Source organism: Erythrolamprus reginae, chromosome 4 (genome assembly GCF_031021105.1).
Source record: "Erythrolamprus reginae isolate rEryReg1 chromosome 4, rEryReg1.hap1, whole genome shotgun sequence".
Lineage (NCBI taxonomy): Eukaryota > Metazoa > Chordata > Lepidosauria > Squamata > Dipsadidae > Erythrolamprus > Erythrolamprus reginae.
In genome coordinates this window covers 114236568-114259864 of record NC_091953.1, presented here as the reverse complement: position 1 = coordinate 114259864, position 23297 = coordinate 114236568, and the positions used below count along the sequence as shown (strand labels likewise).

General features: G+C 37.6%; 1 protein-coding gene across 8 annotated transcripts in view; it reads left to right on the top strand.

Annotated features, from left to right (window-relative positions):
• MBNL2 (muscleblind like splicing regulator 2) overlaps positions 1–23297 on the top strand; it is a 65512-nt gene that overhangs the window by 1262 nt on the left and 40953 nt on the right. For all 8 annotated transcript variants that reach the window (XM_070751283.1, XM_070751284.1, XM_070751282.1 and 5 more), the window contains exons 2-3: positions 15724–16437; positions 21797–21961. In XM_070751283.1, coding sequence (XP_070607384.1) covers positions 16264–16437; positions 21797–21961 — 339 coding nt within the window. In that variant the 5' untranslated portion in view covers positions 15724–16263. The remainder of the gene's footprint in view (positions 1–15723; positions 16438–21796; positions 21962–23297) is intronic.

The following is a 23297-nucleotide window of genomic DNA, read 5'->3' as shown; positions in this document are numbered from 1 at the left end:
TTGCAAGATTTTGCTACTTGCACATGCACAGAAGCAAAATCTCACTCAGATGCATGGGCACATCCGCTGGTCACCCAAAGCTGCGCAAACAGCTCCATTTTCACTATGAGAGCTATGGTAGCAACCCGCTACTGGTGGGGATGCTGCAATAGTTGTAATATAGAATAGAATTCTTTATTGGCCAAGTGTGATTGGGCACACAAGGAATTTGTCTTTGGTTCATATACTCTCCATGTACATAAATGAACTGTTGCAAGTCGAGGACTATGTGTACATTAAAATTCCATAGGGACCTCAGTTACAGGTAGTCCTTGACTTACAAAATCTCATTTTGTGACCGTTCAAAGTCACAACAGCACTGAAAAATGTGACTTATGACTATTTTTCACAGTTCCAACCTTTGGAGCATCCCCATGGCCGTATGATCAAAATTCAGATGCTTGGCAAGTGGTTCAATACTTATGGAGAAGGAAACCAGGTTTACTTAACAACTAAGTTGCTAACTGAACAACTGCTGTGATAAACTGAGTGACTGGCAGCAAAGGTCATAAAATGGGGGGAAAGTCACAATAAGTGTCTTACTTAGCAACATGAAATTTGGGTGCAATTTTGGTTGTAAGTCAAGGACTGTCTGAATCTATAAAGTGGTTTTCAACCTTTCTAATGCTGTAACCCTTAGTACAGTTCCTCAGGTTGTGGTGACCCCCAACCATAAGTCTAGCCCCAATTCTCCCAGTAGAGCTTTAAGCTGATTGGCAGGAAGGTCAGGGGACACCCCCACTGTAAACACCCAATTGGTTGGATTGTAAAAATATGTTCCAAGTTCCTAAAGCTTGTCTTTTCCCATGGTCTTAGGCGACCCCTGTGAAATGGTCATTCGTCCCCCAAAGGCATCCCAAACCCCCACGTTGAGAACCACTGAATTGTTATGTGCAATTCTTGGCTAAAACCCATAGAGGCAGCAGAGTCTTTCTCCTCAATCTGTTCCATGCTGTGCAAGGCCCTCCTGTATATAGCTCTACCAATCTTCATTAAGTAAGAAGAGAGAGAAAGAATTGTGGTCAGCTCCTCCATATGGAAATGTTTGCTGTTTGTCATCCCCTCATCATCCCTTCATTTGCTGAATAGTATATGCAATTTTAAACATGAAAAGGTTTTATGCTCACTTCTTTTAAATACAGTGTTCCCTCGATTTTCGCGGGTTCGAACTTCGCGAATAACCTATACCACGGTTTTTCAAAAAATATTAATTAAAAAATACTTCGCGGTTTTTTTCTATACCATGGTTTTTCCCACCCGGTGACGTATATGTCATCACCAAAGTAATAATTTTTGAAAATAAATAACAAAAAAAAATATTGTTAATAAATAATTATGTTTATAAATATCAGGATCACTAAGTGTCTTATTCAATGGTGAATACCAGTAATAATGGTGAGTAAATGGTTGTTAAGGCAATGAGAAATGGTAATTTAGGGGTTTAAAGTCTTGAGGGATGGCTTGTGATACTGTCCATAGCCAAAAATGGTGTATTTACTTCCGCATCTCTACTTCGCGGAAATTCGAGTTTCGCGGGTGATCTCGGAACGCATCCCCCACGAAAATCGAGGGAACACTGTATATACTTTTGGTGGGTTTGTATACTGCCCAGAATGCTGTTGGGTGATTAGAAATGTGATTGTTGTTCTGTTGAGGATAATTCTACTACAGCTATTAACTGCTTAGAAGGTGTGGAAAGAAATAATTACTTGTGTTGTGGGTTCAGCGCTGATTCATTATTTTGTTAATTCAGCATTTGGCAACTTTAGTAAGAACTAAAGTTTGCTTTTAAACATAATTTATTCCTGCAATGAATAGAGTTTGTCTGTGGAATGGTGTTGGGTTTTTTTGTGTGTGCAACCAACTGGTCCTTGAAGTGATTTGAAAGAAAGCATGGAAGCACTGATACACAAAACACATTTTACCCATGAAGTAGAGGAGAGAGAGGGTTTTTTTTCTCCAGGAATTTGAAATTCATAAAATCCTAATACCAAGTATTTATACTTGCAGAAGAAACATGTCTGTGAAAATGCTAAGAAGGCAGTGATCCAATACATAAAAGAGTAACCCTATTGAAGGCTGTGACACCTTGCATTAAACATTTGCTCCATTGTTTAAAATTATCTCTTTAAAATTATCACATTAATTTGGAGGGGGGTGTTCGTGGTACTCGCTGGGCTTGGGGGGGGGTGTTTGCAGTCATTTCATTAGCAACTGACCCCAATTCTTAATCTGGATATTGGATGGTCTGCAAGAGAACAATAAAGCTTGGAGAGCACCAAATTCAACAATTCCATTTAAATATTAAAAATAATTACAAAATTATTTTAATTTTTGTCATTCACATTTTGTTTTGTTCCTCCTTTTTCATTCGCCCTTCTCTGCCCTGAATCTGCGGAGAAGGGCTGCATAGAAATCTAAGTAATAAATAAAAAAAATAAGTTCTTTTTAAATTATTCTATTCCACCATTTCTTTAATATTACTGTAACTCTTACGTCACAGCGAGTTACCTACAGCGAGCTGGCCATGTCGGGTTGTTCTCCTTTATTTCTGAATTCCATAACAAAGTTTCCCATGTAGCAATGGGAGATAGATATACATTCAAAGGGAATTGGAAAATGGAGCATGGCATCTAAAATATGCTGTGAAATAGTTGCTGAAATATTTGCAATGAAAATATGCTGTCAGAATACGACTTTTTCCATCAGATCACATTTTCTTTCTTGTAAGCCAGATATGTTTTTATGCAAGCTGAATCTTGTTGCATGCATAGAATCAGTCTGCAATGACACAGCGAGTGTATTAAGGTTTATCAATAAATGAGTAATAGGGAGGTGCAAGCTAATTTTCTCTGCAAGCAGACACACTCAGGAAACTACAAACATTGTGGTTAATTTAGTGTACTCTCCAACTAGGGATTCGGTCTTGTTCCTCCTAAAACAAACTAGAGAAAAATACAAAACAAAATATAGTTTGTCTTTCTTTTATTAACAATTGACACTCATGGGAATTGCTAATTGCTTGTTCATTAATAAGTTTTAATAAGATTTACTGTATCATGCAAATGATACATATTCTTTTCCTGACAAATCTTTTATTAAAACTTATATCTGCAAGGATACAGATGCAACTTATTCTCTGCATCGATACACTGTTACTTGAAAAAGAAGGTAGCCATTACCCAACAAAATAGTTCACTGATTTTAATGTTTTGTTCTGTTCTCTGAGTTTGTATAATTGAGCGATGCAGAATGCTAAAGACCCAAAGTTAGAGTCTTTTTGATATTTTTCCATTCACATTCTAATGATATTCCTTGAAAATAAATCAGTGCATCTCACTTCAGTTTGCGCATTTAATTGTTTCTTTGTATTGTATGTTGTATTATTGTACATTAATACCCTTTCATTGGAATTAAAATTTGCTTTTGAACTGTAGTTACAAAGATTTTCATTCTGGCAGCTCTAACACCATACTTGTAAATATAATTTATTGGAATATTCTTTGGAGACCCTAAGTGCCTTAATACTTGTATATTTATATTAAAAAGTCAATCCTAAGAAATTGAAAAAACCCCCTGAATATTTGTCTTCTGGGGTAGAGTGACTATCAAACTGTACGAAGCAGGGGTCTTCGACCTTGCAACTTTAAGATTTGTGGCCTTCCAATTCCTAGAATTCCTGGCTGAGGAATTCTGGGAGTTGAAGTCAAGGTTGGAGGCCCCTGGTATAAAGCACAGACCAGGGCTGAATAAAAAGATGGTGAGTATCTGTTCATATCTAGAAGTTGTTTCTTCTGTAGTTCTAAGGTCTAAATATCCTGCAATAAAGCATTCATATTTGACGATTGACCAATTGTTTTGAATATAGAATACAAGTTTAATATTCTGTATTTGATAGTAAGATTATTGAAAAAAACATGGAAAGCATAGTTTCGCTATTGAATTTAGCAAGATAATTCAAGTTTCTATTGGAACTTCAGCCAAGTATAGTTATTCAATCTGTAATTAATGTAATAGTTTTACATCATGAAGAGAGAACATTTTATTTAATTTTCATTCATATTGATATGATTTTGATACAAATTGATTGACTTTCCCATTTTTTGAACAAAACCAGATTTCCTACTTTGTCTCCAAAATTTAACCTTCCTTCCAATCATTTTCATTCTATTCTCCTTCAATTTCTGGGGATAACTAAGATTACTAATATTAATTAAGGGTAATGAGAAAAGCAACTACCAGATTCCTTCTAAATTTCATCCATAAGAGATTTTCATAGTATAAATTTTGTGAATATCTTGGATAGAAGTTTTAGTTTCGTTTATGCTATTTTCAGAATCTTTTTCTGACTTCTTCATCTTGTTTTGTAAGGTCTTGTGTAGTTTCTTATTTTGTTCCATTCCAAAAATGTCCATTATGTTAAAAGAGCAAAGTGTTTTTTGAGTTGAGCTCAGTGCTTAGTGATTTAATATCTTAGCAACAATATGGAAATAGTTTGCCATTGCCTTCTACTGGTTTGTTAATTATTTTTGCAATCTATGCATACTTAGATTAGATTGATGGGTTTCCAGCAGAGATATGCATAATCTATAGATATGCACAAAGCCACCTAAAATGCATATGGATCAATATTAAAGGAAAAAAGAACAACATGTATACTACAGGCCACCCAACCAAGCAGAAGAAATATACGAACTTTTTGCTAACCAATTAACAAATATAAATAAAAAGCATACCACAGTAGTAATGGGAGACTAAATATCCTGATATCAACTGGAAGACAAACTCTGCAGCAAGTGAGAGATCAAACAGATACCTAGCCAACTTAGCTAACAACGTTGCCATCCAAAGGTAGAGGAGGGTACAAGGAAAAGCTATACTGGATTTAATAGAGAAGTTGAGGTTGCCAGAATTTGGGATGAGGGTGACAATGTTTTTTTGGAATTCAATATAATGCAATAGAACATAATCCAACCAGTGTCTTAAACTGTAAAAGAGCTGGCTTCAACAAAGTCAGAGAGAGAATAGGAAAGATTCCATGGATGTAAATCTTAAAAGGGAAAACAACTCAAAAAGCTTGAAAAACTGAAAAATATAATCATAAAAGCTCAATCCACCACAACAAAGTAGCTCCTCGACTTACCATCATAATTGAGCCCAAAATGTATGTTGCTAAGTGGACCATTTTAGTGAATTTTGCCCCAGTTTATTATCTTTATTGCCACAGTTGTTAAGTAAAACCACTGCAGCTGTTCAGTTAGTAAAATGGTTGTTAAGTGAATCTGGTTTCCCCATTGACTGTCAGAAGCTGGCAGTAGCTGATCACACAGGCCTAAGGCACTGCAGCCATCATAAATATGAGTCAGTTGCCAAGTATCTGAATTTTGATACATGACCATGGTGAGGCTACAATAGTTGTAAATAAGAATTATGGTCATAAGTTCTTTTTTCAGTGCTGTTGTAACTTTGAACGGTCACTAAATGGACTATATTACCAGAATATCTCCGGGACCGCTTTCTGCTGCACGAATCCCAGCGACCGGTTAGGTCCCACAGAGTTGGCCTTCTCCGGGTCCCGTTGACTAAACAATGTCGTCTGGCGGGACCCAGGGGAAGAGCCTTCTCTGTGGTGGCTCCGACCCTCTGGAACCAGCTCCCCCCTGAGATTAGGATTGTCCCCCACCCTCCTTGCCTTTTGTAAACTCCTTAAAACCCACTTCTGCCGTCAGGCATGGGAATTGAAACATCTCCCCCTTGCCCAAGTTGTTTTGGTGTATGATTGTGTGCTTGTTTTTTATATATATTGTTGTAGCTTTTATGGATTTTTTAACCTAAAACTAATTAGATTGGTAAATATTAGATTTGTCACTATGTACTGTTTTGCCATTGTTGTGAGCCGCCCCGAGTCTGCGGAGAGGGGCGGCATATAAATCCAATAAATCTAATCTAATCTAATCTATATTGTAAGTTGAGGACTACCTGTACTGGTGAAAAGCAAAAACAAGAAATCCAAGAAGAAACCAGCTTGGTGGCGCAAATTTCTCTCTGATAAACTGAAAGACCAAAAAACAAGGAGAAAAAATGGAAAGGGGGACATTTAACTAAGGCAGAATGTCAGTGGTGTTATGTACCAATGTAACGAGCATAGATTTGCATGGCTGCCACTGATTGGATGATCTAGCGGCGGGAGAAATAGACTGATGTCAGTGGCCCTGCCGCCTGCCCGGTAGTTCATATTGCAAAAAGCTAGGGGAAATAAAGGTGCTGAACTGTTCCTTTGTCTGTTCCTTCTTTCGCGCAAGCAAATAGCCCGAATCTCTACACAGATGAAATCAGGAAGGCAAAAGCTCAGAATGAACTAAGACTTTTAACAAAAATCAAAGATAATAATAATAAAAATTCTTTCCACATATAAACAACAAGAATTAAGTCAAGGAAATAGTCCACTAAGGAAAGAAGATGGCAAGGAAGTAACAGGCAGTAGAGAGAAAGTAGAGCTTCTTAGCTCATTCTTTGCATCAGTCATTATGGGAAAATAAATTATAACCCAACCTACCAAAACAATAACCTTAAAGACAGACTAGAAATAAAAAATTAAAATAAGAAAACAGTAAGAAAATACCTGTTTGATTTTGATTAATAAAAATCACTAGGACCTGATGGATTATATCACTGATGGCAAACCTTTTTCGGTTCGAGTGCCAAAAGTGTGTGTGTGTGTTTGTGTGTATGTGCTAGCATGCATGCACATGCCCACACCCCTTTCCTCCCCTTCACAGATGCATGCTCCTCCCACTGTGCATGTGCCCAATCCTCCCCATCCCTGCACAAGTGCACAGGCCTCACTGAAGCTTGGGACGGTGAAAAAACTCAACAAGTGCGCAATCGGGAACTTCGGAAAATGAACTTCCAATTTGCCCATTGGGCTGTTTTTTGCACTTTGGAGGGTTCAGGAAAGCTTTCTGAAGCCTGGATTACGAAAAACAGTACAACAGGCAAACCGGAACTGCGTTTTCCAAATTTCCAGTTTGTCCATTTGTCCAAAAGTACAAGTATAGATTAAGTGAAACCTGTCCCAAAAACATTAACTGTGAGAGGGAGGCCTTGGTGTTCCAATTGACAATCACTTGTCAGCATTGTGAGGTAGCAGCCATAAAATCTAATACAATCCTTGGCTGCATAAACAGGTATAGAATTAAAACCATGTGATGTATTAGCACTGCTTTACAAAAGCTTAGTAAGACCACACCTGGAATATTGCATCCAGTTTTGGTCACCACATTACAAAAAAGATGTCGAGACTTTGAAAAAAGGGCAAAGTAAAACAATTAAGATGATTAAGGGCCTGGAGACTAAAACACATGAGTAGTTTGAGGATTTGGGTTTGGTTAGTCTGGAGAAAAGAAGTACTAGGGTGACATGATAGCAGTTTCCCAGAATCTGAGAGGTTACCACAAAGAAGAACATCAACTTATCTTCCAAAGGACCAGAAGGCAAAAGAAGAAACAACAGATGAAAATTGTTAAAGTAATGAAGCAACCTGGAATTAAGAAGAAACATCTTAACGGTGAGGACAATTAACCAGTGGAACAGCTTATCCTCAGAAGTTATGGATGCTTCATTGATGGAGGTTTTTAAGAAGAGACTGGACAGCCATTAGTCTGAAATGGTATTGAGCAGTGATGGTGAACCTTTATTTCATCGGGTACCAAAAAAGCGTGTGCACACTATTGTACATGTGTGAGTGCCCACACCCATAATCCAATGCCTGCGGAGGGCAAAAACAGCTCCCCACATCTCCCGGAGGCTGGAAAAGGCCTGTTTTCCAACTTCTGGTGGACCCAGTAGACTCGTGTTTCACCCTCCCTAGGCTCCAAAGGCTTTCCTGGACCGGAGGAGGGTAAAAACGCCCTTATCCCCCTGGAGGCTCCCTAGGAGCCAAAAACACCCTCCCAGAGCCTCTGTGCAAGCCAAAAATGAGCTGGCTGGCACACACATGCACATTGGAGCTGAGCTAGGGCAACGGTTCGCATGCCAGCAGATATGGTTCTGCGTGCCACTTGCGGCACCCGTGCCATAGGTTCGCCATCACTGGTATAAGGTCTCCTGCTTAAGCAGTGGTTTGGATTAGAAGATCTCCCAGATCCTTTCCAGTTCTATTCTGATTGAATTGATTAATGCTCTTCTGGAAGGCCAGGAAGTGGAGTTAAGATCCCATCTCCAATGGACGAATATTTTGGAGGGCAGGGCCCCCAGCAGAAAAGCAGAAATTATTTGGCAGATGGAATCTGAAATAGGCCTCTTCCTCTGGAGTGAGTTGGACATGTTAATCCCATTAGGGTAAAACAGCTCAAATTCCTTATATTTTGAGGTGGGGACAGTTTAAAAAAAAAGATACAATAAGCTCTAAATAGGCATGTATGGGTTAAACATGAGTTAAACATATAGTACAAAAATCTTTTACTAATAATAGAATAATCATTAGATATGGTTTTTAAGAATTGCTGGAAAATAATGTTATGCGGAACATTAATATGAAAAGGGCACTTTGTAGCTCTCTGGGCTTTTTAATATTCCTAGGGCAAAATCTAATGTTAAATATTACCAGAATCCTTTTCAACATATTGCATAGTAAAAAAAAAAAAGAGGAAATATATGTTTTAATATATATACTGAAATGAAGTGGATGTTAATTATCTGGCTTTCCAAAGTCACATGATCGATCTCCGAAGTATTGCTCTAAAAGTTAAAAGTTATTACACTTGGATTAATTGGATTAATTATGCATGAACAAACCTCAGCAGAGGACCAGGGCATCTTTTCTTCATAATCATTTGCTGCAGTGCATTTAAGTGCCAAAAGAAATGCTTATCAACAAAAAAGATACTTGAATTTTAGATAAAGCAGCTATTCCAGGTTTAAATCTAATTATTTCCTTTAATATGTATATATTTTTCTGTTGTGTAACTGTCAATTCTGATAAATCAGTGCTTTAGCACTTGGGTTCCTTCCTTCCACTTACTGGTACATTTCTGTTCATTATTGTATCACTTTCATTCTTCAAAACACCAACAAGGGGAAGGGATATTTCTGTTTTATTAGCATAGATGTTCCTTTTTTTCACATTAGTAAGTTCTGCTGCTGCCTTGTCAGTCACTGCCTTGCGGATCAGTTGCTAAGACCAGCAGAGCGCCAAAGCTTTCACCTAATTGGCTACGGACTGTATTTTGGGAGGAAATTTTGCTAGAAGGGAAAAGGCTGCAGTCTTTTACCAGCAGACTCTCCAGGCCCTCTTTGCTTCATCACCAGCTACAGGGAAATCCCCAGATAAGGCATAAAGCTTTTCGCTGGAGGAGGGAGAAAAATAAGCATGATAATTATTCCACGGAAACTTGCGCATCATCAGGATGATGCAATTGAAAAGATATGGCTGCTCCTACATTAGAGGATTTGGCTTGCTTCATGGGAGTGCCGATTAGACACGGCTACAAAAGGCAGGTAGGAGGCTGATTAAAAAAATACATTACTGAATGTTTATAGAGTTTGCTGCACTATGCTGCACACCATATGTGTTACTTGGAGCAAGAATTTAAGGAAAAGAGATTTCTCCTAAGAGCAATCTGTATGTGAGAGTTAATTCTGTCAAAGCAATTTAAATTGTTCTGTGTAGAAAATAAGCCTTTTATTTTTTCTGACAGCATTTACAGAAATATTTCTAATTTTCTTTTACGTATTGCATTTTCTACCTGAATCTTGAACAGTGTCTTTTGTTTTTCTCACTTAAAACTTGGATCAATTTGTTTTGGGGTTTTTTTTTTAACCTCCAGAAAACATTGACAATCTATATAAAGTTGTATAAAGAAAATGTCATGTAAACATAGGTGAATTCATAATGTGTATTTTGAATATTTGTTCATAAGATTCAATATCTCAGAGGCTTAAAGATGCTAAGGATCAATGCTGATTTATAGTAGTAGCTATATACCAATACAGTAAAATAGAAGGCATAAATTTAAGAACTGAATGTGTTTCTTTGGGCTATAATTTCACCATGATTTTCATAGATTTCATATTGCTTTACGGGGGAAAATGTCAGTTTTTACATGCTCCTCTTTAATCAAGCCAGTGTTATGGCAGATTTAAGTGAGAAATAATGTTACCTGATCATTTATCAATAGTATTATCTGCTCTGTCTTTTATTTTCTTTAATGGAAGTGTTGATAGAAATAAAGCTGCTGAATAAATGCCAGACTTACTGATAACTTCCAAATCCTGATTACTAATCCTTCCCAGAGTGCATCTGACCATAAAGCAATGATTTTTTAATTTTTTATAAAAGGTGGTAGACTCAATATGAAGAATCAGGAATCAGGTCTAAGTTCTAACTTACAGTAGTTAACAATTTGGAAAAAAACCATTACAAATAATTTAACCCTTTTTGCCTTATATTAATATAAATGCAGCCTAAAGCTACTTGAGGTTGTATAATTTTATTAATTCATGGAAGAATTAGTGTTTTGTGTAAATACATGATAGTCCATTCATCAATGAGTTAGATTGTTTTAACTTTGAACAGCTCCAGGGTTGGATTGGCTAATCTGATCTTCCCTGTGATAAGTTCAAAATGGGATATCTCAATCATTCTGGATATGTTTCAGACTCAAAATAAGCCCCTGTTTGATATTTAAATGAATTTCTGACACAGCTTCCAAAATAGTCAAAACAAATTGTTAAATGATTAGAATGTTGGGCTTTAAGCAGTGTTTTAACTTAAATATGTTTAACATTCAAAATATGTTAGACATCCCTAGATAATAGAAAAATATGTACTATTTACTTATAGATCGAAGAATGGTTTACTTGCAACTTTGAATAGTTCATTTTTTTTGCTAACAAGGGGTGTATTTGTTGTTGAGAATGAATATACAGTATCTCCTGTCCTGTATTGCAATGAATTAATAATATAAATCCGCTGGCTGAAGAATTCTGGGAGTTGAAGTCCACAAGTCTTAAATTTGCCAAGTTTGAAGACCCCTGATGTAACCACATCTAAATTAACACTTTGTGCTACATTGATTTTTTAAAAGAGAAGTTATTATATATTTTAAATATTAATTGCAATTGGCTAAATCTAAAATAATTGATGGAATCATCCCTGTAGATTGATCTTTTACTTATATATTAGGCAATAATTTCTGCTTATACTGGTTATACCTTCAATATAAAGTTCTTAAATCTGTTTTTAGTCTTACTATTAAATTCCATTTAGTAATATGATCCTTGAATGTAGACTAGATTTCATTACTATTTGTGAATGGCCTTGACATAGTCATATATTTTGAAACTAGCTTAATGATACTGTTCCATTGCTAATTATTGTTACATTTGAAACTTAACATCCAGTTTTAAATGTTTGAAATAGGCTTTCTTTAGCTGTTGTTCCATTTCCTATATTTATAGACTAGGGGGAATAGCCAACACTTGATTGGCTCAAGGTCCAGAAATACCTCAACAGACTTGAACACTGGATTTAAGACAGAAATGCAGTTCAGGGGAGAGAAAAGTAAGGTTTTACATTTAGGCAAGAAACCCCAAATGCACAAGTTATAGAGGAAGTTCTCAACTAAGATCATTTATTCAGCAATCCAGGGCCTTCCCTGCCCTCTGTATCACTTATGCTCTGCATAAGTGCTACAGAGGGGAGAGCCCCGATAGGATTACCTATAGGTGGTGCTACCTCTCTCAACATTAGTAACTATCAGAATTACTAATAGACAACCACTTAAGAATGAATCAGAGTGTACTACAGTTGCCAAAAAAAGCCAACATGGTCCTAGGCTGCATAGAAAGAGGAATAGTATCATAATCACTTAAAATTTATTGATTGATTGGTTTATTGATTGGTTTATTGATTGATTGATTGATTGATTGATTGATTGATTGATTGATTGGACTTATATGCTGCCCTTCTCTAAGAACTCAGGGCAGCTTACAACATATAAAAATACAAAAACGAATGCAAAAGTCCAATATTTAAAACAATCTAAAACACCAAATTTAAAAATCATACACCCTTACTCACTCACTCACACTCACTCATTCAAATAGTATTACCTTTATAAATTTCCTTGGTAAGGCCACAGTTGGAATATTGTTCTGATCACCATGATAGAAAAAAGATGCTGAGATTCTAGAAAAAGTGCACAGAACAGCAACAAAGGTAATTAGGGATCTGGAGCCTACATCACATGATGAATGGTTATAGGAACTGAATATGTCTAGTCTTATTTCCTGCAAAATAAGACATCTCCTGATAATAAGACAAATCAGGCTTTTGAGTGCCTGGCAATAAGGCCAAGCATTTATTTCAGGGTGTATAAGACAGGGTCTTATTTGGGGGGAAACATGTGTAGCAGTCTTCCAATATTTGAGAGGCTGTTACAAAGAAGGGGGGTGGGGAATCTATCCTTCAAAGCACCCAAGTGCAAGACAAGAAATAACAGATGGAAATTTACCAAAGAAAGATCCAACCTAGAGCCAAGGACATTTTTTTCTGACATTGAACACAATGAATCAGATTTGCCTTCAGAGATGGTACATGCTCCAACACTGGAGGTTTTAAAGAAGAGATTGGATAAATATTTGTGTGGGACGGTATGTAAGGTTTCCTGTTTGGGCTCGAAGACCTCCAAGGTCTCTTCCAATTCTGTTACTCTGTTATCATAATTTTCATTTGTGACTCCTGCAGTTTTAGTGTCTCATAAAAAGTTCTTAATACATTTTCTCTTCTTTGTTTCCATATTTAAGGGAGTGTAACAAGATTGTTTTCTTACCCCTTAATGCCTCTCCAGTATTTTAGTTTTCTTACAGGGCCAACTTGTATCTTTCATTCTGTCTTGGATATTAGCCTGAAAAGTTGTGAATGTAGCTTGCATGTCCAACAATAAATTCCAGACACCTAATATATTGTGTCCAATATAGTTTTGGATGGAATTGGACCCAAGCCTCCCATTCACACGACTCTGTTTTGGGACTTTGTCAGTTTATCCAATACCATGGCCTGCTAATTAAATAGTCCTCTTCACAACTCTGACCTGTTGACTCTTGTCAATTCATTCACTACCTTTGAACACTACTGTTAATTTTCCTGCTTCAACTAATCTTCATTTCCACCCTCCAGAGATTTCTCTACAAAAGGTACTTGAGGGCATACTTCTACCAGATTAGTTCCTAAGAGACTCTGGTTTTGTTTATGAATGTTTCTACCAAATCTGCCTCTGATCTTTTAAAATGACACATCGGCCAGATTGACCCCTAGATACTTTATGCATTTTTTTCCCCAATCACCCATTTCATTTCCTCAGAAATGGCAACGCCACAATATTCAAACAATATCCATTTCTGTTCTTTGTATGTGACGCGCCCAAAGCAAACAACTTTTTCTCTTTGTTGTTCTTTTACTTAGCTGGATAAGAGATTAGAGTTGAACTGTTTAGGCTTGATAAGTGATTGCAAAATTCAATGTCCTAATCTAATCTAAAAGAGGAAAAGGAAGAAGGAAACAGTCTTTCAAGATCTATCTTGAAGATACAAACTGAAGAGATGTTAAATTCTTATCATCCATTGCAGATTCATTAAACGCTTTACCAATCTTTCACCATCAGAGTTGCATGAGAAAAGGTTGCATAAGAAAAGAGAAGCAATATCATTTATACTTATATACCGCTCCATAGTGCTTTTATAGCCCTCTCTCAGCAGTTTACAGAATCAGCATATTGCCCCCAACAATCTGGGTCCTCATTTTACCCACCTCGGATGGATGGAAGGCTGAGTCAACCTTGAGCCGGTGGTGAGATTTGAACTATTATTATTATTATTTTATTAGATTTGTATGCCACCCTTAGCTGAAGTAGCCTGTAGTGCTGCACTCTAACCATTGCACCACCCTGGTTCTTTGCAATGGGCAAATTCATCCGGTATATATTTTGAAAACATCTCTTTCTCATTTTTAAATGAAAAAGAAACACCCCTCTGATCCATATACATCTCTATTCTTTCACTGGCTCTTTACAGACTTCTTCATATATGGGAGTAATATCCAGCTCTTTATTTTTGCATCTTGGTCCATTTCTTTTCTTTTTTTTAATATCTATTTATTAAGTTTTCCCATTTTTTTTTAAAGTACGTGATCATATTTACAGATGAATCTACATCATATCTACATTCCTATCAATATTGTCTTTTAATTGCTTTTGAATTTCTTAATATTTTATTTCAATGCTTCTTTTAAGTTTCTTTTTTTTTGTCCATTGGTACCATTTTGTCCAGGTTTCATAATAATCCGATTCTTTTCAATTATTAAGCTCCATTGTCAATCTGTCCATCTCTGCACAGTTGTATATTTTCTTGATGATTTCATTGTCTTCAGGTATTTGCGGATTTTTCCAGTTCTGTGCAAATACAATCCTTGCAGCTGTTGTAATATGCAAGCTTAAATATTTTACAAGAGGGTCTCAATTCCCCCATGCCTGACGGCAGAGGTGGGTTTTAAGCAGCTTAAGAAAGGCGAGGAGGGTGGGGGCAATTCTAATCTTTGGGGGGAATTGGTTCCAGAGGGCCGGGGCCGCCGCAGAGAAGGCTCTTCCCCTGGGTCCCGCCAAGCAACATTCTTTAGTTGACGGGACCCGGAGAAGATCCACTCTGTGGGACCTAACTGGTCGCTGGGATTCGTGCAGCAGGAGGCGGTCCCTGAGATAATCTGGTCCGGTGCCATGAAGGGCTTTATAGGTCATAACCAACACTTTGAATTGTGATCGGAAACTGATCTGCAACCAATGCAGACTGCGGAGTGTTGGTGTAACATGGGCATATTTGGGAAAGCCCATGATTGCTCTCGCAGCTGCATTCTGCACGATTTGAAGTTTCCGAACAATTCAATTCATAAAAACAAAACTGAAGTAGAAAAGAAAACCACAAGAGGTGCAGATAATGAACGGCTCTTGAAAAAGTTTTGGTTTTTAATAATTTCCAATGAAGCCCATTTTCCAGTTTTATGCTGCTTTGGAGAAGTGGCTCCCTATAGCTGCATGGATGTGTAAATCAACACGGAATCCTCTACATTATCAAATAGGCCAGTTTGAATTCAATTGGAGGAGGTGATCCATAGGTATTAGGCAGAATATTAATATTCAAAAGAGTTCACAAACTTTTAAGCACCACTGTATCATAAATAGTGCTGCAGTTCAAATATTGTATCTAGTGATATTGTGAGCCTCTATAAGGTTGTACCGCACATGGAAGAAATGGAAACTTAATGAATCTTTTCAATGTTCAGCATATCCATTCACAATATAACCAAATTAAAAGGCTCAATTATTGTATTTAAAACTTGTTACCATCAACATTCCATTCCTGGTGTTCCAGAATGCATAAAAATATTAAAATCTTAATCCACCGACAGCTTGGGTTTTACCCCCCAAAATTGAATAAATCCGATGAGAAAAGCTTTATTCTGAATGTCATTTTATTACTTTACTGGATTATTGTATTGTGCATTTTGTCTTTTTATTTTCTGGGCTTTTAAAATATGTGGCTGATTGCAAATGTAGTTACATTTCTAGAATATTTTCTAGAAAAACTGATATTCATATATTATTTGAATAACTTTTTGTTTTGTTTTCACAGGTTTCTGCACTATAAGTGCCTTATGTAGTCATTGTACAGCAACAACTTTGTTGTTCTCATGATCATCTCTCACGGCTAGATAGTGGTTTTAACCTTACAAGTCAACTATAGCATCTGCTACTTGTATATCCGATTCCAGCTTTTACAAAACGTGGAAAAAAATATTGAACTAAACAAGAAGACTGCTGAATCTGTAGCAATTCCTACCTACTTAACACCAACAAAGAGGATACTACAGCCAAAAAATATATAAAAGAATGCCATTGTATGAAAACAAAGTTTTTTTCCCCCAGTAGCATGAACGTTGGCTAGAAATGCTACTGAGCATGAATTTTTTGCAGACAAAAGTGAACAAATGGCATATATTGGTTGATAACTACAATGTTCACTGACAATAGCTGCTTTGTACATCATCTTTGTATGCATTGGATTTTCTTAAGCTACGCCTTGTTTTATTGAAAGGAACTTCTTAGCTTTCTGGAGTTTTAAAACAAAGGCTATTTCATTAACAATCCACAAAATCGAAAGCAGTTTTACACCATGGCTTCGATTGTTGCTCCAGTGAGAGACACAAAATGGCTGACACTAGAAGTGTGCAGGCAGTTTCAGAGAGGCACTTGTTCACGTTCTGACGAGGAATGTAAATTTGCACATCCATCCAAAAGTTGCCAAGTTGAAAGCGGAAGAGTGATTGCCTGCTTTGATTCCCTAAAGGTAAGAATGCATGCATTAGAAGGAGGAGATATTGTAAACATAACTTTGTACTGTATTGAGCTTTGGTTCTGATCCCTGAATGACTAAAATCCAGTCACTTTTCTCAACAATGGTATAGAACTGGTCTGCTATGGTTTACTTCCAAGATGTTTCATAGCTTTGTGGACTAGGAATTCCTTATTGCTATCCCACCCCATTGCCAGTTGAGTCTGGCTCAGTTTAGTTTCCAAATCTAAATTAAGTTGTAGAGGTGAGGCCTCTTACCGAGGCCTCATCTCTACAGAACTTTCCTACAGTAAATAGGTCACTGTTTGTAATTGTTTAGATATTTTTATGAGTAATTCAGTCAATGCATTACTGATTAGTAAATGTTGGTCAAAATCTAGAAGAAGACAACCTGAAATCTAGACCTGCCTTAGGCATGGAAGTCAGCTGGAAGACTTAGTCCTTCCTTCTCAGCTCTAAAGACAGTGGCCAATTACTTCTGAAAATGTTGCTAAGAAGACTGTAGGAGTTGCTGGATATTAAGTATGATTCAAAGACATATTGCCTTGCTTCATATTCACATAACATGTAAATATGCTGTGCTTTATAGTGTCTCAGTCTCACTGAATAATTAGGAATTCTCTGGGTTCTGATCTTAGGTCCCTCTTCGGTCCACAAGAGAAGAAGTCTCATTGGCTACAACTGAATTCCTGCCTAAATTTATCATTAGATATATTATTGATAAAAGTAAATTTTGTTTGTTTGTTTGTTTATTTATTTATTTATTTATTTATTTATTTATTTATTTAGTTATTAGATTTGTATGCCACCCCTCTCCGTAGATTCGGGGCGGCTCACAACAATAAAACAATATACAACAAATCTAATAATTTAAAAGTCACTAAAAACCCTTATTAAAAAACAAAAACATACACCAAACATACCATGCATAAACTGTATAGGCCCGGGGGAGATGTCTCAATTACCCCATGCCTGACGGCAGAGGTGGGTTTTAAGGAGTGTACGAAAGGCAAATGAATCTTAGATTCATCCAGTGAATTATGATGTATTATGGAACATCTGCCTGTACAATACAAGTAGAAATAGTTGGTTCGTAGTACAGTACTGGTATACTATATGAAATTGTTGCCAGGAATATGTGAGAGGATACACTCTGCCAAAAGTCACATTATTATTATTTCATGTCCAATTAAGTGAAACCTTTCCATTTTGCAATTTTAATCTAGATCTAGAAATATACTTATTGTTTCCCACCTGAGAGATAACATTGCTTTTTATTTGGTATAAAATCATATACCAAAATGTCCTACCTGTTAATGACTACTTCACCTTCAACCGCAACAACACATGAGCACGAAATTGATTTAAACTAAATGTCAACCGCTCCAAACTTGACTGCAAAAAATACGACTTCAGCAACAGAATAATCAACGCCTGGAATGCACTACCTGATTCTGTGGTTTCTACTCCTAACCCCAAAACCTTTAACCTTAAACTATCTTCAATTGACCTCTCCCCCTTTCTAAGAGGTCTGTAAGGGGCGTGCATAAGCGCACCACTGTGCCTACCGTCCCTGTCCTATTGTCTTCTTTTGTTACTTTTTGTCATTACTTATCTAATCTTTTATTTGTACAAATTATCACCCTATAATTGTTTGACAAATTAAATTAAATTAAATTAAATTAAATTTTGATGATAATAAGGAGAGAAGAGATATCTGCTACCTCCCAGGAAGTAATCCTTCAGAGCGGTGGTTCTAAAACTGTAATCGGCGGATTCCTGTGGGGGGGAGCCCAATGTCCACGGAGATCTGCAAAGGGTCGAAGAAATGTTATGATTTAAATCTTGAGTTAAGTCTTTGGGGTCTGTGGCCACAAAGGTATTTAAATGTGATCAAAGATGAAGGACAGGTTGAGAATCACTGTTTTAAAGATAGCGTTAGCTTTGACATAATCAGGTTACAAATTACAGATATAACTAAAAAAAACCCCGATTACTGGGTACACAGATTTTTGATTCAACCTTTTCTAGAATCCACTACAATAGCTGCTTTATTTTTATGCAAAATTGTTACTGGAGCTATTGTTACTGTATGTTGTATACACAAAGATTTCGGTTTTGTATTTGAACAGTTGCTTCTGTAGAACAATAGACACAATTTACATAGACTTCTGCAAAGCCTTTGGTTCAGTAGTACATGGCTGACTACTTTTAAAACTCAAATCTTATAGCATTTCCGGATCCCTGCATAAATAGATAGTTGTGTTTCTGTCAAACAGGCAACAAGTAGTCAGAATAGGGAACATCCTATCAAACCCTGCAGCGGTGTCCCCCAAAGCAGCGTTTTAGGACCTACACTTTTTATATTTTACATAAATGACCTTTGCAATCATATCATAAGCAACTGCATTATCTTCGCTGATGATGTAAAACTGTTCAACACACTGACAATGCTGCTGCCCTGCAAAGAGACCTTGACTATGTGTCAGAATGGTCAAACAATCGGCAACTCTAAATATCAACCAACAAATGCTCTGTCTTACACATTGGCAAAAAAATATCAGAACATCAAATATAAGCCGGGCGGATACAACCTCATAGACGACCCTCATTCTATCAAGGAACTTGGAGTACTCATCTCAATTGATCTAAATACCAGAGCTCATTTTAACAGCATTGCCCAAAAGGCATTAAAAGTTGTTAACCTAATTTTGAGAAGCTTCTTCTCCAATAATATTGTACTGCAAACTAGGGCATACAAAACCTTTGCTGGACCAATTCTTGAATACAGCTCATCGGCCTGGAACCCCCACTGTATATTGGACATTAATACAAATGAGCAAGTCCAGAGCAGGGTTAACATTCAAATTTCCCCCCTACCAGTTCTGTGGCCATAGCTTGATGGGCATGGCCAAGCCACATCCACAGAATAGACAGAAAAGTTCAGCCAAGTCTTCTAGTGTCCAACCTGGTTGCTTCTCATCTGTGTCTCATGTTTACCCTGGGTGTATGAACCCAAGAAGGAGTGAGTAGGAGGGGCGAGATGGAGCAGGGCCAGTCAGTGGTGTGATTTACCAGTTCTCCAAACTGTGCATAATCACTGCCACCTTTTCTATAGAACCTATCCAAACCTCCTGAATTTCACCCCTGGTCCAGAGATATTTTACAAGAAGAGTACTCCACTCCTTTGTTTATAACAGAATAACTTATGCCACCAGGCTTGAAATTTTGGGATTAGACAATTTAGAACTATGTTGGCTCCGATTTGACTTAAGCATAGTATATAATAATAATAATAATAATAATAATAATAATAATAATAATAATAATAATTATTATTATTATTATTATTATTATTATTATTATTTATTAGATTTGTACGCCGCCTGTCTCCGAGAACTTGGGGCGGCTCACAACAATAATAAACAATGCACAAATCCAATATTTAAAAACACAATTTAAAAACCCTTATTAATAAAATAATCACACAACCCAATCAAACCATACATAAACCAAGTAGTTAGGGGAGGTAGTCAATTTCCCCATGCCTGGCGGCAAAGGTGGGTTTTCAACAACTTACAAAAGGCAAGGAGGTTGGGGGCAGTTCTGATCTCTGGGGGGAGTTGGTTCCAAAGGGCCAGGGCCACCACAGAGAAGGCACTTTCCCTGGGCCCCGCCAGACGACATTACTTAGTTGACGGGACCCGGAGAAGGCCCACTCTGTGGGATCTAATTGGCCGCTGAGATTCATGCAGCAGAAGACCGTCACGGAGGTATTCTGGTCCGATGCCATGTAGGGCTTTATAGGTCATAACCAACACTTTGAATTGTGACCGGAAACTGATCGGCAGCCAGTGCAGGCCGCGGAGTGTTGAAGAGACCTGGGCATATCTGGGAAGGCCCATGATTGCTCTCGCGGCCCCATTCTGCACGATCTGAAGTTTCCAAACACTTTTCAAAGGTAGCCCCATGTAGAGAGCATTGCAGCAGTCGAACCTTGAGGTGATGAGGGCATGAGTGACTGTGAGCAGTGACTCCCTGTCCAAATAGGGCTGCAACTGATGCACCAGGCGAACCTGGGCAAACGCCTTCCTCGCCACAACCGAAAGATGGTTCTCTAATGTTAGCTGTGGATCGAGGACGACGCCCAAGTTGCGGACCCTCTCTGAGGGGGTCAATAATTCCCCCCCCCCGGGTAATGGACGGACACATGGAATTGTCCTTGGGAGGCAAAACCCACAACCACTCCGTCTTGTCAAAATTATCTGCCACAACGTCCTACCTGTCAATAACTACTTTAACTTCAACCGCAATAATACACGAGCACACAATAGATGCAAACTTAAGGTAAACCGCTCCAAACTGGATTGGGCGGCATAGAAGTCAAATGAATGAATGAAAGAATGAATGAATTAATGAATGAAAATGATTTGTATCTTAGTGCATTCCTATTCTGTTTCTTTCCTTCCTCTTTATAGCACATAGAATCTTCATCCTTCCTCTTTATAGCATATAGAATCTTTATCCTTCCTCTTTATAGCATATAGAATCTTCATCGAATGTGATGAACTTTATTTCATAATACTTTATATCTACAGGGCATTATTAAAGAAAAGATATGGTAATACTTTCCACCTAATGTTGGTAAAATATACACCGCTCAAAAAAATAAAGGGAACACTTAAATAACAGAATATAACTCCAAGTATTCAATGAGAATATTTCATTCATTCAGATCTAGGATGTGTTATTTGAGTGTTCCCTTTATTTTTTTGAGCAGTATATAATACAATTATACAGTGTTCCCTCGCTTTTGGCGGGGGATGCGTTCCGAGACCGCCCGTGAAAGTCAAATTTCCGCGAAGTAGAGATGCGGAAGTAAATACACTATTTTTGGCTATGAACAGTATCACAAGCCTTCCCTTAACACTTTAAACCCCTAAATTGCAATTTTGCATTCCCTTAGCAACCATTCAGATTATTACTCACCATGTTTATTTATTAAAGTTTATTTTAAAAAATATTTATTAAAGGCAGATGAAAATTTGGCGATGACATATGACATTATCGGGTGGGAAAAACCGTGGTATAGGGGAAAAAAACCACGAAGTATTTTTTAATTCATATTTTTGAAAAACTGTGGTATAGACTTTTCATGAAGTTTGAACCCGTGAAAATCGGGGGGACACTGTAATAGACATGTAACGTGTCAGAGAAATGTCAACAGAGCTATTGAGTCCAACACGCTGTTTGATTTATATGAAAGGGTCTTTTTGAGGATATGAAATAGCTGCTTTACGACAACAGATCATTATAAAATTTCCCGAATTGGATCATTTTGTAATGTTTTCAGGGTCGTTGCACGAGGGAGAACTGCAAATACCTTCACCCGCCAACACATTTGAAAACTCAGCTAGAAATTAATGGTAGAAACAACCTCATCCAACAGAAAACCGCAGCAGCAATGCTGGCTCAGCAGATGCAATTTATATTCCCAGGTGCACCTCTTCAGCCAATGGTCAGTACTTTTAATGAAATGCCAGCCTAATGCTTTATTCTTCATAGCTGACATCTGACTAACATTATAATAAATGCATGCACTTATTATCATTTTAATTTATAAGTTACAAGGTGCTGTCATCAAATTTTATGCAGTAAAAATGAACAAATTGTTTTTATGAACCTTTTCTGCTTGTAATCTTATTCCAGCTGTTGAACTTTCTGCATTTTAGGGGCAAGCCAATTCATTATGGATAAGCTACAAAGAAAAACAGAGTGAGATTCGGTTAAATTGAATAATTAATATATTCATTTGCTTATCACATACAGTAGTACCTCTACTTACGAACTTAATTTGTTCCGTGGCCAGGTTCTCAAGTAGAAAGGTTTGTAAGAAGAAGCAATTTTTCCCATAGGAATCAAAGTAAAAGCAAATAATGTGTGTGATTGGGGAAACCACAGGGAGGATGGAGACCCTGTTTCCTCCCAGGAGATTCCTAGAGAGGTCCCACAGAGGCTTCTCCCCACCTTTTCAAGCCCTGTTTCCTCTCAAGAGATTCCTAGAGAGGCCCCACAGAGGCTTCTCCCCACCTTTTCTAGCCCTGTTTCCTCCAAGGAGATTCCTAGAGAGGCCCCACGGAGGCTTCTCCCTGCCTTTTCTGGTTAGTTTCGCAGGCTCAGGTTTGTAAGTGGAAAATGGTTCTTGAGAAGAGGTAAAAAAAAACCTTGAACACCCAGTTCTTATCCAGAAAAGTTCGTAAGTAGAGGTGTTCTTAGGTAGAGGTACCACTGTATACACATATATTTATAAATATATAGTATTTGCATATCCTTCTAATTTATTTATGGGGATTGGTGAATATTTAATTATAAAAATGTAGTCTCTGATATGAAAATCTTAAAGTGACCCAGAAACTTTTTGAAATATAAAAATAATTAAAAGTAAAAATAGTAAGAAATTTGGGGTAGTGGTTAGGGTATTAAGTGAGAAACCAGGAGTTTTAATCTGGTTTTAGGTATAAAATCATCTGGATGACATGGCCAAGAAAACTGGCAGCTTTCCAAGCAGTCACCAGAAGTCCATAGTGCAGTGCTGGCGAACCTTTTTTGGTTCGCGTGCCAAAAGGGTGTGTGTTCGTGTGCTAGCATGCATTCATGTGCCCGCACCCCTTCCTTTCTCCCACGCATGCGCATATCCCCACACTGCCCATGCCCATGCGCAGAATCTCCCTTGGGCCCCACGCATGCACATGGGCCTCACTGAAGCCTAGGATGGTGAAAAAGTGGCCGAATGGGCAAACCGGAAGTTTGGAAAAACGGACTTCCTGTTTGCCCATTTGCCCATGGAGCCTCTG